This window comes from Rhipicephalus sanguineus, chromosome 1, assembly GCF_013339695.2.
Source record: "Rhipicephalus sanguineus isolate Rsan-2018 chromosome 1, BIME_Rsan_1.4, whole genome shotgun sequence".
In the NCBI taxonomy this organism is placed as follows: domain Eukaryota; kingdom Metazoa; phylum Arthropoda; class Arachnida; order Ixodida; family Ixodidae; genus Rhipicephalus; species Rhipicephalus sanguineus.
The window spans coordinates 164,417,509-164,435,700 of record NC_051176.1 but is presented as its reverse complement, the minus strand read 5'-3'; the positions used below and the strand labels follow the sequence as shown (position 1 = coordinate 164,435,700).

Genomic DNA, 18,192 nt, shown 5'->3' with positions numbered 1-18,192 from the left:
CCAGACTGACGTCATGAACCGGAAGGCTTGTGCCCCGCCTTCCGAGAACATTGCCGAGAGTATGAGCGGAAGCGACCGGCTGCCGCGCTTCAGTTCTTCAGTCGTCTGGGCGGGGCCTCTCCGGACTTCTCAAGCTGTATGGTTTCGTACTTTTTCCAAATATTTATGCCAAACCATATGGTGCTCGTGCCCGTGAAGTGTGCGAGTGTTGCGCAGTGCCGAAAATTTTCCTCAAGAGGCCAGCCTCAGTCATGCTGCAATTATTTTTTATTTCTAACCCTTTATTGTTACCACTTTCTCTACCAGAGATAAGCATATTTTTTTTATTGTTTTGCGCCAGTTTCGGCTTCTGTACCCAGTAGGATGGTGCGTCATGATCGTCACAAAATATTTGCTCACCTGGACTGAGGAGGACGCCCACCTTTGGGCTCAAGCCTGGTAGCAAAATAAAGTTTATAATAAAGTTTTCTCTCTCTTACTCCGATCAGTGCAAATGACGAAAACGTCGTAAAAATGTTGCAGTGCCTTAGCTCGGCTATGCCAGGATAACGCATCGTTAGCAAAGGTTCAGCTGATTGTTCTTAGCTTTCCTGATTGTCTAGGATTAGCTTGATTATCATGCTTACTGCTGCTCCAATGACACACACATGGTATACATATTCATATTATGTGGCACATGTATATTTATTTTGCCAGGCAACTGATCCGATGAGTTAAGCTTCTCCGTTCTGCGCCGTTGATCAGCATTTGCGCTCTCCTTCTCTATGGCTAAACCACACTGGCAAACGCCAGTCAGAGGCGCTATCAAGCGGCTCCACTTAGACGGCGACTGCACAGCGGAGGCGAATAGCTGCGCACGCGCCGGCGCCAGTACGTCTACCTCGGCTACGACGTCACTCCTCTGGAAAGCGCAGACCAGCGGCAGCGAGTCGCGCGCGGCAGCGGCGGAGTGCGCGGGAAGTGCCGGCTCCGATGCGCCAGCTGTGTGACATCACTGTGTGACATCAAATCCTCGCGCATGCGCGAGGATTTGAGGAAGCTTTGCAGACCTATGCAAGGAGCCACACAAAACTGGCTCTGCTAGGCCAGTGTAGCTAACGCCACAAACACGCGCGCGCGCGCGCACACACACACGCACACACACACACACACACACACACACACACACACACACACACACACACACTGCATCTCTAGTTTATTTTTATTAGCAACCTCAGCAAATATTGATCTGTGTCGTGGCCTCACGACCCTGAACTCAACTTCAAGAGCACAGTCCTTTGAAGGAGACTGACCAAACAAAAACTGATTTGCGAAAAGAGCGTGACAGCTGCTGCGGTTTCGAAAATTTGTCAGCACTGTGCTGTGCTGTAAGAATGAGCAGAATCGTTTAAGCTATATATATATATATATATATATATATATATATATATATATATATATATATATATATATATATATATATATATATATATATATATATATATATATATATATATATATATATATATATATATATATATATATATATATATATATATATATATATATAATATATATATATATATATATATATATATATATATATATATATACAACTTGCCCCCGGGCTATTGCAAAGCCACATTAGGTCGTGTGAAAAACCCAAGCCTCTGGATAGGGTGGCTCTGCAGATATGAATTGTGCTAGCAGACGATCCCCTGCTAGAAGATGACGTCTTACGCAGAGGACGCCACCAAATGCTTTTATAAATATAGTCTAGTAGTAGCACATTATTATTGATTTCATTTATTTTATAATCTACGTATTTTAAACGCCGTTTAGAAGTCATTTTCCTCGCAAAGTATGAAATATTATATACGAAACTGCCACCTGCTGTATCCTCAATGAACTTCCCGTGTTTTTGATGCTATGATAATGGCGGACGACCCGATGGCGGGTTTGTAAGGCTGGCGAAATGTAACGTCTCTGTTTGTCAATATATGACACTTGATCTTCATGTTCAGCGATAAATTGATGGAGAAGTGGATGCCGTAGAACTAGGTACTTATTCTCATGCTTCATTTTCTGTCTTTTCTATTGCTTCTATGTGGCGCATTGTAGCGCTTACTCAACAAAAGGCCTAGGATGTTCCAAGTCGACGAGCAGAGCCGCGTTGTGCGGAAGAAGAGGCACGGATTTCCCTTCACCTTCGCTTTGCTTGTATTACATAATTTCTTGTGCCTTTAACGTGAACCGTGGTACATGCGTACCGAGGCAACTTACACCACCTTAGCGTAATGCTTGCGAGGAGTTAAAAGAGATCGTTTCGGTTGAACTGCCGTCGACTACGTGGGTATACACATCGTTATCATGGAACTTCCGTTTACATCTCATGGCGGTGGTTAGGTAGCCGTTCTACCCGCTCTTTTACCTTACAGCTGCATGATCGCTACTCGATTGGTACTTGCTAGACATGCTTGTAGGCTCTCGTTTTACGGCCCTGGCGCCGTTTGACCGCTGATAGTAACGCAGTCTGTTACGTAACCGAACCACGCGCTGCCCGCCAATTTTATTTACTGCAATTGCATGTTTATTGTACGAACATTTGTCGACAATTACTAATGCGTCTAAAGGCCTTCGATTTTATTAGCGCAAGAGCGGGCACGCACTAGTCGTTATAACTTCCGCACCAGTAATGGTGCCAACGCGCATGGCGTGTTCCAACAGTATACTAAAAATCGTGTGGACACAGCGCTGTTTTTGGGCGCATTGCACTCCACTTCGAAGCCAGTGCCGCATATGTGAAGTTAACATATCGAAGGAATGCCACACTAAGGTTCCTGGGAAGACGTCAACGGGGGTACAGGAAGCTTTTCAGTTTTTTTTTCTTCTCTCGACAGTAGTACATCTTGATGGTGTCGCTGGCATTTGTCGCTTGTGTACGTGGATAGTTATGCGCGCCTGTCGCGTTGAGACGCCCCGCAGGTCGCACTTGTAGCAGCGGCTGCAGTGCGACAAGAAGTGGTAACTTTAATTTAGCATAATATACTCGTGGGGCAAGCTTTGCTCGATGTCGTCATGCAGAGCAGCTTACACTGGTGAAGCAGGCGCAATGTTTGAAATAAACTAATTAAATATGCTTGCATTGTTAGTTCTCACTGTGCACACAAGGATAGGTGTTAATTCAATGTTCGTTTTCAAACTTGCTGTCACATCTAAACGGTTAATCACATCACATCTAAACGTTTGACAAAAAATACTCTGCCTTTTTTTTTTTTAACAGGCACACTGGTGACATAAGCAACACCCTTATGTCACAAGTGAAACTGTTGTAGTGTATGCACATCTATTGCCAGGGTTCCTATCAAGTGACTGAGTGGCATGGTCTTTTAGGCCATGTGGTATGTTTGCATGATTGATGATGCCCCATTGTGCAGAATTTGTACTGGAAGGTTTCTGTTTTCTTTGGAAACAGATTTCTACTAGTCATCTTGAAGCATGCAGCCCTTTCCTTTTTTTTATATATCACCAACTTTGTCATTTATGAATTAATAGCAGGTCTTTAGTGAGGATAGACTGTGCTTCATTTCAGTTTGGTTCATGCTTTTTGTAATGCTGCTGAGTGTGGCAGCAGGTTCTATCATTCCTTCTTTGTGATGACATGCTGGCACTCGCTTTAAAAAAATCGGTGCACTATGCAATAATTGCTGCCGTCTCGAGCCTTGTGGTAACCTATTTTGAGCTGACTGCGTGCATTGTTCTTTGTTACGTGCACTATTGCAGTAGTTTTACAAATGCTAAAGATTTGGATTTTTATTGTATAACTGAATTCCTACCTGATGTATGGCCAACGTATTATGCCAGGCGTATTTTGCAATACCCATTGTGATGCCTGAAACCTCACAATATGCGAGGTAGCCTTTTTAGCAGCCATCAGTGAAGTATCATTTTTTAAGCCTGTGTGGTTATGTTCTTATAGGTATCGCATGCTCTAAAAACTAATATTGTCATTGGAAAGTACTGCCACTGGTTTTGTTTGAGTGAAATCATAATTGCATAGTGTATGTTTTTTTTAGGCTTTTGTGTGTGTACAACAATACTTACAGGCTGACATAAATTGCGTTTATGTCTTGGGAATAATTTTGCTGTCCATTGAGTTCACTTTTCTGCTTGTGCCAATTGATGATATGCAAACATTGAAGTCTGCTTTCCTGCAAGCTTCTTTTCCGACCAAAAGCTTTTGTTCACAGGCTGCTTTTCTTGCTATTTGTGGTTTCCCCCCACGCCCAGCCTATTCCACTGAAGGTAGTGGACACTGCAAATGCTTTAACAAAGTTAAAAAGGGTTTGTCACGCCTCAAAGTTATGCCTCAGCCCAGTGCACGCATGTCATTGGTGAACCTGTTATTGTGGGATGCAGTTTCACTAGAATGGGGAGAAAAAAAAGCACTTAGCGCATGGAAAGTAGTCTGTGAACGAGAGTTTTTGGTTAGAAAAACTGTTCTCCTCTGATCCGCTCTGTCTTCCTGTCTCAATGTTACGCCTATCATTTTCTGTTCCGTCACACACTTTGTAGTCCTTAAAGAAACTGAAAACCATTTTTTATGTCACCTGCTTCCTTTAGTGCAACGGAAAGCCTACTGGTCAGTGTTTACTCATGGAATGGTAACACAGAAAATGCTATAAAACATTTTATCAGAATTTTTCTGTCTACAGTGCCAAAGAAGTCATAGACGCAACACATGCTGCAAACCATAATAGTCAAACACAATAGTGATTATATGCCGACAAACAAGTGAGGCCCTGCCAATCAAGTCTCTGTTGTTGTGGTTTGTATTAGCGCCCTGCGGCACACTGTGGGCATGTACCACGACTGGACACGAGTTTTCGGTTTCACTAATTGCTGCGAAGGCAGCGCCACTTCTCAGCGTCGACTTCTTTTAATAAATAAGCACAGAATAAAGCGGCGATGCCTAATAATATACAGACTGTGATTTTAAAGGGGTACTGACAGAATATTTTGCTGCCGAGATGGCCTGCGGGATCGATTCCAGTGAACATGCGTATATCTTCAAATAACCAACAGCGAATATAGCTTGGAAGTTACTTTAAATGAATTTTGAAGTTTGCGTGAGCGATCGACATCCTCGCGCTACTGACACCCTCAAAGGGGACCCTTGGGGACCCCCTACTTCACACGTGACCACGCTGCAACAAGTTATGACGACGTCATAGCCGCCATGCTTTTTTTGCCACGTTCGCTACAGCAGCCCACTTCTCGGCGGCTGCTCGCGAACCGCGTGGAAGTGCATCACAGTTCTGTGTGCTGACGTGATCGAGCGCTGCACCCGCTAGGTGGTGATAGTTGCACCCTGATTCTTGTCGTTTTTGAAAACGAAACTGACACTCGTCGGTAATAAGGAGCCTGTAATTATCTGTTGCGTGCTGCAGCAAAGGATGTGCCGTGTTATGACTAACAGGACCCCAGCAGCACATTGCAACAAAAAAACGCGAGGCCAAAATTTTTGTGTCAGTACCCTAAGCATGAATTATGGTGTGCCTAAACAACTGCAGACTGCGTACAGCAATCTGAACGGCTCATTTGCACAGTTCCAAGGCTTGTCCACCAGGCGGCATGACGTGTTTGTTTTTGTGACTTTCAAACGTGATTTGAAAATACAAATTCTGTTCAGATCGAGAAAAGAATTCCGGACTCTGTCACTCTGATTCACATTCTTTCTGCTTTCACTAGTATCTAATCAGAAATTCTGGCCGCTTATCAGTCCCTTCAACTTCTCGAGTTTTTTTTATCCTCCAAGCTCCTTCCCCATGTCCTAATTCTGGCTGCATGTAATGATTGTACTTTTTTCACTTTAGGACAGGGGTAAGCTGCCGGTGAATTATGATATATACGTATATTGATCAATGTATAAAGTGCTATAAAATTATCTTTTGTGTTTGGAAAAGTTGGGATTTCGCCCTGCATCCTTCAAGAAATCTTTGACAAGGCCTTGAATGACCTTCAGTTTTTCTCTTTGAAACCTTTACGAGCTCTGTTAGAAATTTACTATTTTAGTATTTTTAAGTAACTGAAAAATGTGTGTTAAAACTGAACTGGATAGGTGCTTCGTGTAATATCTACAATGACATCACTATCTACCACTTCTTAATGTAGGCACAGTACACATGGTGCTAGTGCCAGAAAAGTGCAGTGGGCGATGTCATGCCACGACACAGCAAGCTGTGTGCCAGCCCTTTGGAGTTTGGCAGCAACGATTTCAGCAATGATAACAATGCTTAAAGGGCTTTGCATTAGTGTTTGTCGCCACTACGCATGCGTCATACGCTAACCTCTTGCGGGCCCCCGTTAAAGGGACACTAAAGGCAAATATTACGTCGACGTTGATTGTTGCAGTAGCGCTGCGGAAACCTCGTCGTGCTTGTTTTGTGCCAAGGAAATGCTTATTTTGAAAGAAAATCACGTTTTAGTGGTCCGCACGGCGTTAGGGCACTTCAAATCACCCTCCTGAATGGACCTTCTGACGTAGCAATTGCCGTGCCCAACGATGCTGCCCTTTACTGTCCGGCCGCTGAAACTACGGTTTCTTGCGCAACAGCGGCCATCAGCCTTGCCAAGGCGCAGCCATGAGCCACTCCGAAACTGTATAGTCCACTGTAACAGAGCTTAGCTTGGCCAGCAGCAGCAGAAGTAGAGTATCGACAGGGCGAAAATAGCGAGAGCCAAGCACACGCAGCAGTACACGATACTGAAACTACCACTGAGATGTGCAGCTCGGCGAAAACGGAACTTTTGAACCACTCGCGCCGTTCCCCATGGTAGCACCAAGCGGTTTTTTTTTGCATGATTCAAACGGAAATGAGCAAGCAGCATTTTTATTACGTCTTGTGATGCACGAAAGGTTTTTATTGCAACTAGTTTGATTAGTAATGGTTAATTGTACTCTGGACTCTGACATCATTGGGATCATTTCCAAGATGTCCCACTCGTGGCGCACATCGTGTCCTACATTGACCTTAATTTCTTGATTACTAGAGCACTGCTGTTGATACTATTGACGTTTTAGACGTTCTCACACATTGACCTTCCACTCTGACATAAATTGTTATTTGCCTTTAGTGTCCCTTTAATGGTCGCTCTGCTGGGCAAACTCGCTTCGATGTTTCTAAGACAGGGTGGCCTGTAAATAGTTTCACATTCAAGGGCATGATTGAGGAATCACAACCATGTTTGTTTTTGGGAAGACATAATGACTGAAAGTCATGTCGTTTGGCACAGATCGTTAGAGTATCAAAGAGCACATATTGCTAAAAGAAGTGCAGAAGGAAGAGAATGAAGCGGCGGCAAAAGAGGAGAGTGTGCGCTTGATGTGCAGCAAGGAACATAGGCATGATATGGACATGTTGGTATTTCTTTTACTTATTATAACTGTTTTCTTCTCCACTCTAATGGCGAAGACACCTTTGTTCCAAACATATATTGTCACTGTGTTGAGATCACTGGACATTGAAAAATCGTCAGAGTTGCTCCTTAATGATTAAGACAGCCTGGTGAAAAAAGATGTTATACAACGTTGTTGATTGATATATCTTTGGATGATACCCTACTTCTGCAACTAATGTAGAGAAAAATCTCTGTCATGTTCTTTTCTGATGAGTTGACTGCAGGAGCTGTGAAGTAAAAGTGTGTATTTCAACACTTTGTGGTCATTTCAGTATTGACAGAGCACTTGAAAGGAATAATGCAGCAATAATATTTTTTGTTGTCTATCAGTCATACGAATTTAGTATCAGAGATGTGAGGCTGTGTTCTAATGCATCTATATTCAGGAGTTCATTTGTGTGCTGCAGAGGTTTCACGTGCTTTTTAATAGATGAGGGAAAAGCAGCATTGAGCATGGAGAAAATGTTCGACATCAGACTTTTGGTTTCCTGTCATGTTCAGACCTGCATTTGCCCTGACAAGCTGTGTGTGGGTTCTGCGAAAGTTAGTGGTACAGTCTGTTTACTGTTAAAGTCTGCATTTGTTTTGAGTAATCTTGAGGCCAGATATGTGTGCTTGAGACCTACTTAAATGTGAATTTGATTTGGTAGGTCTGCATCATGTCAAAGTTTGGAGCAAAGACATACGGCCGAAAGCATGACTGCCGCTTGGCTCCTCCATTGGATCAGATTATTCTGGATAAAGGAGACAGCAAAGCCAGTTCAGCTAAGATGTCAGTTGCAGCTGTGCACCGGTGGGGCATGACTTCATTCACATCTCTTCGTAAGGCAGCTCAGGTAAGGGCCGACAGACGTTCAACTTTCCTTTGTCTCTGCAAAACTTATTTAGCCTTTTGATGAGTTCACGGTGGTAGCCCACCTGTGCCACTTGTGCTGTTGTTGTGATATATTTTCGCTGTTTCAGGCCAAGGGCTGGCTATAGGAAACCGTGGATGTTGTTATGTAACAATTCTATTTCTGTGCCATTCCTCTTTGCTGCTTGTCAGTGCTCTGAGCTGTGCTCCACCCATGTTATCACTGGTATTGGTGGGCTGTGAATGATTGTTGTTAAGAAGAGAATAAAATTCAGTGGAAGGAATCCTTGCATTGCACTAGTCTATGTATCACAGCACTAGCATGGGCCTGTTCATCTTGTCAATCCTTCTAAAAAATTTAAAAAAAAAGAGTACCGAGAAAAGGTGGGTTGGTAGGAGCGAGAGTTGTCAATCTGCTTTTTGTTTACTCCTCATTTGCTTACCCATGATGCTAATGCAGTACCATAACTGTGCTTTTAGGTTATGCTAACTACATGTAGATGTACCATTGCATTCAGTCTTTAGAATGACCTGCTATGTGCGAGCAGCAGTGGCATACTTACAAAAAAAGTAGAGGCTATCAACGGTTTAGCTATGTGTATACTGCCTTGCTTTTTTATTGGGGTGATAATACGTACACTGGCCCGCCAAGCAGCACAGACGTCCTTCACCCTTAGTATAGCTTGCTTTGTCATGGTGCATTGCTCTGTTAGCTCCCTAACTATTGTATTTTTTTAAAGTGCATAGTACTTTAGAGGTCTGGCTTGTCCTCCATACATAGATCTTGTGGCGTGGTCACGCTTACAATAAAACGCTCAATACAGGCCTAAAACATGGCTAGCAATGCTCAAAACCGGGTTAAAATAAACAAACAAGGTCTAAAATAATATAATTAACAGCAATAACCATGAAGTAATTGCTATAATTTACTTAATATTGCTAAAAATGCTTCAGACACATGCGATTGACTCCTGCGCCGCACAAGAGAGGGCGCCGTCTCCTCACATAGCGCACAATTGCTCCTGTTACCTGTATTTCGCTGGCGCTTGGTCGCTACATTTGAAAAGGGAAACAACCTGACGGAACCCGCTGCAGACGACGCGTATCTCAACTGCCGTAACAAGCAGGAAGTCATTAAAGCTAATCAGAAAGTAGTGCGCATGTTGCATACCGAGTTTGTAAATCTCCCTAACAAAATCTACTCGTGCCGGGGAAACCCTACATGCTTACCTCAAACATTAATGTCATCGACGGCTTGGTAAACGGAGCAGTGAGATCTCTGCGGATGGGAATCGCTGGGTGACTGTGCTACGCACTTCCTCAGGTTTCACAGTAGTGGAGCTGCATTTGGTTTTTTCTTTTCTTTTTATGATGGAGCAGTAGCTGCTCAGCAGGCCAGGGTAATATCGTTCCGCGAGAGAGTGAGACGAAGGAACCGGGGTAAGGCATTGCTTGAATGGCAGTGCCTTCTCCACTTGAGCTGTGGCCAGAATCTCCACAGGAGATTCTGGCCACAGCTCAAGGGTTGCAGCTATGTTGAATGCAGTAGTACAGTTGAATCTAGCATATGTATAGCAAAGTAGTATGTTGAAAAAAAAACTTAATATTGCGAATTTTATTGCATCATGGTTTTAGCGCTGTAGTGCTGATGATGAAAAAACATTTTTTATTTACTAAAAGGCTTCTGGGCAAGTGGCTGGGGTCCTCAGTCCAGGGCTCCACTGGCCTTTGTGGCTCGCTGGGCTTGGTCGAGCAGAGCCAGCTGGCTCTCCCGATCCTTGCTAGCAAGCCAGTTCTCCCACTGCCTTGTTCGAGATGTTGTCTCCCAAAGGGGAGAATTGATGTTTTGGAGCCACGATTCGCATTCCCACGTAATGTGGGCGAGAGTTGGCTGTTCCCTACTCCCCACACCACAGACAGCTGCGCGCCTATATTGTGGTATTTATGTAGTGTTTTCTTTGTAAATGAGGGTACGTGTTGGTTTATACTTGGCGCCAGACTTGCGCCTGTTCTCCAGTCAGATCCGGATGGAGATGACCGTATTTTTGTCATTCTCCTCTTTGGTTTTCGAGGATGTCGCGTGGAGTTGTTGGTGGTTCCTCGAGGGTTGCAACTGGTGCTCGGATGCCTATTTTGTGAGCAAGCCGGTTGGCCCTTTTGTTGCCCTCAAGTCCTGCATGTGCGGGGCACCAAAGTATTGCATGCGGATTTAGGAGTTGTTTCCCTAGGATTCTCATTGCCGTCCTTGAAATTGCCCCAGCCTGAAACATACGGTAAGTGGATTGAGAGTCTGTAATCACAAGGGCCGAGTCTCCCTTTTGTTCTACGCACCTTATCGTCATAGCAACCACCGCCGTTTTGGCTGTACTGACTGATGTTATTTTATCAATGCCGCTACGGTTGTATCTCCGCTTGTTGCAACAATTGTGTAACGATTGCCGTGCAGTCTGCAGGCATGTGTAGAAGATGGTTGGGTTATTACCGTAACGCTTCTGTAGTGTTCGGGCTTTGGCTTGCTGTCTGCCTGGGTGATACTTCGTGTTCATATTAGTATTGGGAATGGGGGATGCCATGATTTGGGCCCTAATGTTGTTAGGTTAGGTAATAAGTATGTCTCCTCTCCGGCGTGTTGAGGTCTTAAGGGGTAGCCAAGCTGCTTGAGTAGAGTTCCGCCTTGCTCCGTAGCCAGAGTCTTTCAGTGCTTTTCTGGTCATGAAACTCCACCTGTAGTAAGCTGCCGCTAGGTTCATGGCTGTGGGTGTGGGGCATCCGTGTCCGTGTCCGTGGCAATTGTTTATCTTGCATCAGACCGCTACGATTCTTCTCTCACTTACATTTTGCCTGACATAAAATGTGGTTGTTGCATCCATGAGGGAAAAAGCTATTTTTGCTGAAATTTGTAAGATATCAAGGCTATGATGGGGCCAGTTGTGCTGAAGCAGCGATATTGAATGGGTGTGTTGTTGCAGCGCAGTTCCTAACCTCATGCAGGGCAGGATGAGGTCATTTAGGCACCAGATATTTACTTAGGCTTGTGACGCTGTGCAAGTGTCAGAAACTCGCCAACTGACAAATGGAAGTCTCACAGCGAGGCTTGAGGCAGCATTGATCGCGCTATTTATAATTGGACCGTTCAGCTTCTGAATCGGCTTTTGGAGAAGGGCTGATGGGATTGGACATGCACATCAAAAAAACAAAACAGAAAAACCCTGAAGATGGTAGTCCGTGGCCTGTTGTTGTATGTGAGATTACTGCTGGGTTGTTCTGCGATGAGGTGGTCGTTATCTTAAGTGCCCTTCACAAACAAACCCCACAACTTACCTGTAATGTAAAGTTTTGTTTTTTGAAGAGAGGCATGGCATGTCACTTGCATACTTATCACTACCTTGACTGAAATGTATGCTTCCTGTGTCTAACCGGTGCATTGTAAAATTTTTGTTGTGGCTATCTAGTTTGTTTTAAATGAGTTTGTTGCCAGATAAGTCTTCTCTTCCTCCAGCGTGGAATTATAACTAATAGAGAGCTTTGTGATGCTCGTACTGGCAGCATGAATTGTGCATTCACCTAAGATGACTTGAAGGCGAAAGTCATCTTTTTTCTTCTCAGTCGATGTGTTAGGGAGCCTACATGAATGGCCGGTCATGTAGGCTCCCTAGATGTATTTATCCTGCCCCGCCACCCTCTGAAAGCTTTATGCACCTAGCGTGGTTTCGCACTGCGTCCAGGACCGGAGGCACTTCACCGGGTTTTGCACTGCCTCCGTGATCAGCCCACCTCTGACCAAGCTACGATATCATGTGATGACTGTGTAGGCTTATGCCACAGGAGCGAAGGAACGAGATGGCTGAACCAGAATCGACGCCAGCAGGGAACAAGAGCCGTGGCTTCACGTGCCACGGTGAAGCGCCGTCTTTATTTTCTTCTCTCGAGGTTGCGCGCTTTCTGGTTTTGTTCGCTGCCCAAAGGAGGGCACTACAACAGCATTATGTGGCGTTACATCATATGACGTCACCCCAGAATTTGTGATGTCATGATGAGTCATAAATTTTTGCAATCTGGGACGTCATATGGTGACGTCATCACATGATGATTTTTTGCACCACTCGTACCCGATGCCACAGGATGTGAGACACCGCTGACACCGACAGTCAAATTTCGTGTTTAGTGAGGCATTTAAGGCTTTCACCTTAATATATCTTGTGCAAGATAACGAACGTGCTTGCAAGATATTGTGTTATATGTGTAAAGTGTGGGCCCCAGCAGCTTACTGTGTAATATTACATGGTGTAGCAGTGCAGTTCACTTTCATAGGCTTTGTATGCATATGATCAATACCTATTGCTATCTCTATAAACAGCATATAAAGCTTTGTAGTAGGCTTTGATACAGTCTGGTGGAAGGGGCTGTTTGCCTTTCACTTGGGCATTGTTATATATCTTGTTCATGTTGTGTTGGCTAAAAGTTGGGAATAGCACTTTATTTCACAAATTTTTTTACCTGTGGTTGCTGTGGAATACAACACATGATTGTGATGCTGTGGTAGCGAGTTATAATTTTCCTTTATAGAACTCTTGCTGCAATTTTGAGTTTCACTTCAATTGATATGCGAGGAAAATGCATTGTCTTATTATTTTCAAATCTGGTTTGTTTCAGTCTAATGGCCAGCCTGATGGAGTAAATGAGGGACCAGTGTCATCTGATGCAAAGGCTCCCAACCCTCCATTAGATGACGACCCATTCAGTTTTGACATTGACCACGATGAAACGTTGTCTCGTAGCAGCAAAAGTGCAAGCTCACGTTTGCATGGCTCGGCACAGGACCCTGCACACGCAGGCAGCCAGCCGCTGCCTCCAAAGCCCAAGAAGTTCTTCAAAAGCCGCAACACCACTTGTACATCATCACCATTAGCATCTCAGACATCAGCACGTGCTGTGGCGCAATTTGACAGACTGCGTACATCAAGTTCCAACTCGGTTGCTAGCAAGTCTAAGGACAAGAACGAACCTGTGTCCAAAGTGGGCATAAGCTGGGGCCCTGATGATAATGTTGACTTCCGATGTGTAAAACTGGAAAAGAGCAGAAGTGCAGCTGCACTTTCGAGGGATCATCCACTTACTTCTTCTCTGTCATCTGGACCTGCAACTGCTGCTCCATTGACTTTGGCTCCTGTGATGGCAGCTGCTATGACTGTGGCTCCTTCAACCTCATTACCTTTAACTGCTGCACCTCATATGTCCGCTTCTGTGACGGCTGCCCCACTGCCTGCTGCACAAGGATTGCCAACACCTTCTACTTTTATCGCTGATGATTCTGTAAAAGGCAGTGAGCCTGGTGATGATAATGATCACAGCTCATTCCATGCTCCGCCAGTCATCCGAACATACTCTCGAAAGAGAAACCCAGGTGCTCCAGCGGAGACGCCAGGCATGGTGATACCGGTCAAGAGAACTGCAACGACAGTAGCTGTTAGTGATGCCTTGGTATCTGGTTTGGTGCTGGTGGTGCCTAGTACAAACGTAGGTATGACCTGTGTGACTGATGTTAGTGAGGTGGCAAGCTCTGGTGAAACATCTTTTCCTGGAGAGGTGGCTAGCACCAGTGAAAGAGTTGCTGCTAACTTGTCGCTCACAGACACAAAAATGGAGGATGAACCCCCAGTGACCTTGCAACATATTAGTGCAGCGGCCTCAAACTCTCCGCTTCCCAGTTCTCAGGACTCTGAGCTGCTATCTATGGCTGGTGATGGAACATCTCAAGGCTCAATTACAGATTCACAGGAGTCGACACCTGCATTTCAGAACTTGCCATCAAGTTCACAAGAGGATGCGGTGAAACCTTCTGAACCAAAAGCATCGTCTTCTAGGTGCATATTCAAGAGCAAGAAGATATTCCAGAGTCCAAAGAAGGTAAGCAGCCATGTTTACAAAATTGCACCTAGTCTTTGTTTCATACATCAGGTTCTATGCTGTGGAAGCTATGCAAGAAGTTCGGTCAGCAAATTGTGCAAGTCCGCGCGTCTCGTGCTTGGCCTGTACGATTAGCTCTGGCTGCGTGCTACCATAACTAATCGCCGTAGGCCACGGTATGAAAAAAAGAAAAGAAAAAAGATACGCTAAGTGATTCAGAACAACCTATTGACAACCGTATAAATAACGGGGTTTTTTTATTTCTTAGGCTCAAAGCATGTTCATTTATTACTCGGTGTAAAAACGAAAAAAAGGTCGCATTATGGGTGGTCACTTCATTAAACTATTTCTTTGTTTGAATGCATTTACGGCAAGAAGTCTCACTAGCTTCCATAGCACTTCGCCTGATCTATGAAACGGAGCATAGGGTGTTTGTCATTGTGTACCTGTATGAGGCCACATTGTACTGCACGCTGTTACAAGCCTACAGTATAATGCCATCACTTATTTTATCATGTACAAGATATGTCTTAACCCTTTGGGGGATCGAATTTTTTTGCAAAATGCAGTCCAAAAATGTGTATTTTTCTAATGCTGAATTAAATTCTTCAGATGAGTCTATTTAAGAACAAAAATTCATATTTTTTTTTGCCTGACTGTAAAGTGACAAAAAAAATTATTTTTGTTGTTACATGCACATGGTTTATTCATGAGTAACATCAAGCAAAATCTTAAAAAAAAATGCTTCAACGATTTTTTATAAATAAAAATTATGCGTTGTATTAAACATAGCTCACGGACATACAGAAATATACTTGGGGAATAGTCCACGTCGGAAGAATCGCCACTCGACTCACTAGCAGCAGAGCAACCGGCGTGCACTTCCATGGCGTAAGCGAACTTTTTGAGTGAGTGCACGGAAGAAAACTGTATGGTTGTGCACCTGTCCAGAAAGCAAAACGAGTGAAAAAGCTATAATAATCCTTTGTCTTATCGCCAACGAGACGGAGTTAGCTTTTCCAGGTCCCCAAAACAGGAAACGCAACCACGGCGGCATGGTTTGTGTAATTTAGTGCCACACGGAAACAGATGTAATCGTGCCCCGGGGAGCAGGAAACGAGAGAATAACAAGCGGTCACCCTTTGAGAGATCAGAAACTAGACAGCCATCAGCTTTGCGGGTGTGAGAAGCGGTAACCATCTGAAGGACGAAACCAAAACCATCCGCACCGAGCGCATGCTTGGATGCACAAAGGAAAGCTGGCACGCCGCTTTGGAAAGAAAAAAAAAAACGGAGACATCGGTGCATGAAAAAAAATTCCACGCATTTCCAAAGTATGGCAGCACATGCCTAGCAAGAGAAATGATCGAAAAAGGCGCGCGTTTTAAACATAAAGGCATGTCGTACATGCACGGTGAAAACCCTTTGGTGCCTGTTAGGTGATGCCGTAAATGTACGGCGAAAACCCTCAAAGGGTTAAAAGGGCCATGATACCCAATTTTCAGTCGTAAAATCGTAATCTGTGTTATGCGGGTTAATCCCTGTGCGTTCACAAACAAGCTGGCGAAATTTTTGTGCATTTGCTCCAGCACTTATTTTATAATTGATTATTTTTATAAACACGCGAGCGGCCTGAGAGTCCGGCAACACTGGCGCACTCTCGAGGCATGACGTAACAAGCTGCTTGTTCTGCGAGTGTCTGCTTTCCGGCGAACGATTTTGTTCCGTGCTCACCTGCGCGTGCAATTGAGTTATTTGAGGACGTCTTGAGGGGCTAGTTGGTTCATACTATGCAGGAAAATTTGCGCTAAACTAGAAAAGGACAACACAAAGAAGGAACACTTCAACAGATTGAGCGCACACTACCAACTGTTTTTATTGAACGTAGAGCATCAGTTAAATAGGGAACCCCGAACTGCGCAGACACCCCGTGGCTGCGCATAGCTGCACAGACACATTGAGGAACATCACGTGTTAACGCACCTTATTCATCAAAAAAGAAACTTCTGCACAGTAGAGCGCTACCGAGGCCTCACTTACACAGCTATTTTTTTTCCCGTTAATAAAGAACGCTTCCAAAACCTCCCGAGCACACGTGTTTTTGCTATGTCCCAGTATCTTAGTCTGTTGGAATCGTGCTTCGCATCCACAGGCAGCGCAGTGAGCTGGCAAATTCGCCATTTCTTTATTTTTGATTGACAGCTGGTGTTCACGTGCGCGGTCATTTACGCAGCGGCTTGTTTGGCCCACATAAGACCTGCCCCAGGAAAGCGGTATCTCGTACACCACTCCTACATCGCATTGCACAACCGGGTTGGCATGCTTTTTGCTACACAGGCTACCGCGCTCTTCACCGCTCGAAATGCGCGTGCACAGCTTCGAAAGCTTCTTAGGCGCAGAGAACACCATGCCAACGCCGTGGCGATTGGCAACCTTTTTCAGGTTGTGTGTCACCCGGTGTATATAGGGTAACACAATCGGCTTCTCACGCCCATTGGACGAGTCCCCCAGCTGCGGTTTTCGCGAACGCCCTTTTAGCTTTTTTAGGAGGGTTTCAGCCACCGTCAGCACAGACTGTGGGAACCCAGCTGCCTTCGGTCGTCCAATCTGAGCACTGAAGCTGGCCAGCCTCTCATGCGGGCACGATCTCACCAGTGCAGACTCCAAACACAGTGACACGATCGCCCTCTTTACTACCTTGGAGTGTGATGAATTGTATGGTAAAGGCTTCTTAGACTGCGGACAGTACGAGTAACATGTATGGTTATGCTTGAAAATGAGCTTAAGATCTAAAAACTGAAGCGTTCCCTCCTGCGGTAGCTCGTACGTAAAACATAGACCCCTCCCATACTTGTTAAACTTCATTAAAACAATGTCCACACAATCGGGGTTCCCTATTTAACTGATGCTCTACGTTCAGTAAAAACACTTGGCAGTGTGCGCTCGATCTGTTGCAGTGTTCCTTCTTTGTGTTGTCCTTTTCTAGTTTAGCGTAAATTTTTCTGCTGAGTTATTTGAGCTTTCTTCAGCTTGGCATCAAAATTGAATGCTTGCAGTAGCTGAAACTTCTGTAAAAGACTGCTGTGCTCCTCGCAGCACGTGACATCACACACGCCATGGCAAAGTGGCGGTCGCCGGCGGTGGGTGGGGTTTATATAGCCGGTGACTTCTAGAGCTTATTTTGCACTGAAGTATTCACTTACAGTCCATTTTTCATGTATAATAATAATTGCTGGGGTTTAATGTCCCCAAACCATGATACGATTATGAGAGACGCCGTAGTGGAGGGCTCTGGAAATTTCGACCACCTGGGGTTCTTTAATGTGCACCTAAATCTAAGTACATGGGCCGCAAGAATTTTTGCCTCCTTCAGAAAATACGGCTGCCGTGGCCAGGATTCGATCCCGTGACCTTCGGGTTAGCAGTCGAGCACCATAACCACTAGACCTCCGTGGCGGGTCATTTTTCATGTATGTATAGGCACAATTGACCCTTTACTTCTATTTTTTGCTGAAAACTGCAAATTGTTGGGTGACCGTGTCATGGCCCCTTTAAAGGGGTCATGAAGCACCCCTTGGGCTTGTTGAAAAAAGACATCCTGCGGAAAGCTGACACGGCTATGAACTGCTCAGCCAAATATTGCAGTCGTGCGCGCCGCGTAAAGGCTACAAGCGGAATGCGAAGTTGCTGTTTTCTCAGGTGCCCTCTTTTCAAACAGAGGCCGGTTCTCACTCTCGTCGGTGGGCGGGGCGTCTGCCGATTGACGTCGCGATCTGCATCGCCGCGTCGCAAAAGACATAGCATCCTCATTGGCCGATAGCCGACGTAAATCGAGAGCGGCGCTTGGATCAGATACGCTTCTTGCCACGGGGTGCCGCCACTTGCCAGCGCCGCACTCCTCAGTACACGGTAGCCGTGCTCGCGCACGCGAATCACAGCGGGAGAGCGATCGCATTTCATGATGCGCGCTGACGTAACTTCTTTCCCCC

General features: G+C 45.0%; 1 protein-coding gene across 1 annotated transcript in view; it reads left to right on the top strand.

Annotated features, from left to right (window-relative positions):
• Positions 1-1,881: 1,881 nt before the first annotated feature.
• The window catches only part of LOC119401525 (wings apart-like protein homolog), a 124,436-nt gene continuing 108,125 nt past the window's right edge, over positions 1,882-18,192 (top strand). Inside the window, exons 1-3 of the mRNA XM_037668410.2 lie at positions 1,882-2,043; positions 8,094-8,279; positions 12,950-14,203. Of these exons, the coding sequence (XP_037524338.1) occupies positions 8,103-8,279; positions 12,950-14,203 (1,431 nt within the window). The 5' untranslated portion in view covers positions 1,882-2,043; positions 8,094-8,102. The remainder of the gene's footprint in view (positions 2,044-8,093; positions 8,280-12,949; positions 14,204-18,192) is intronic.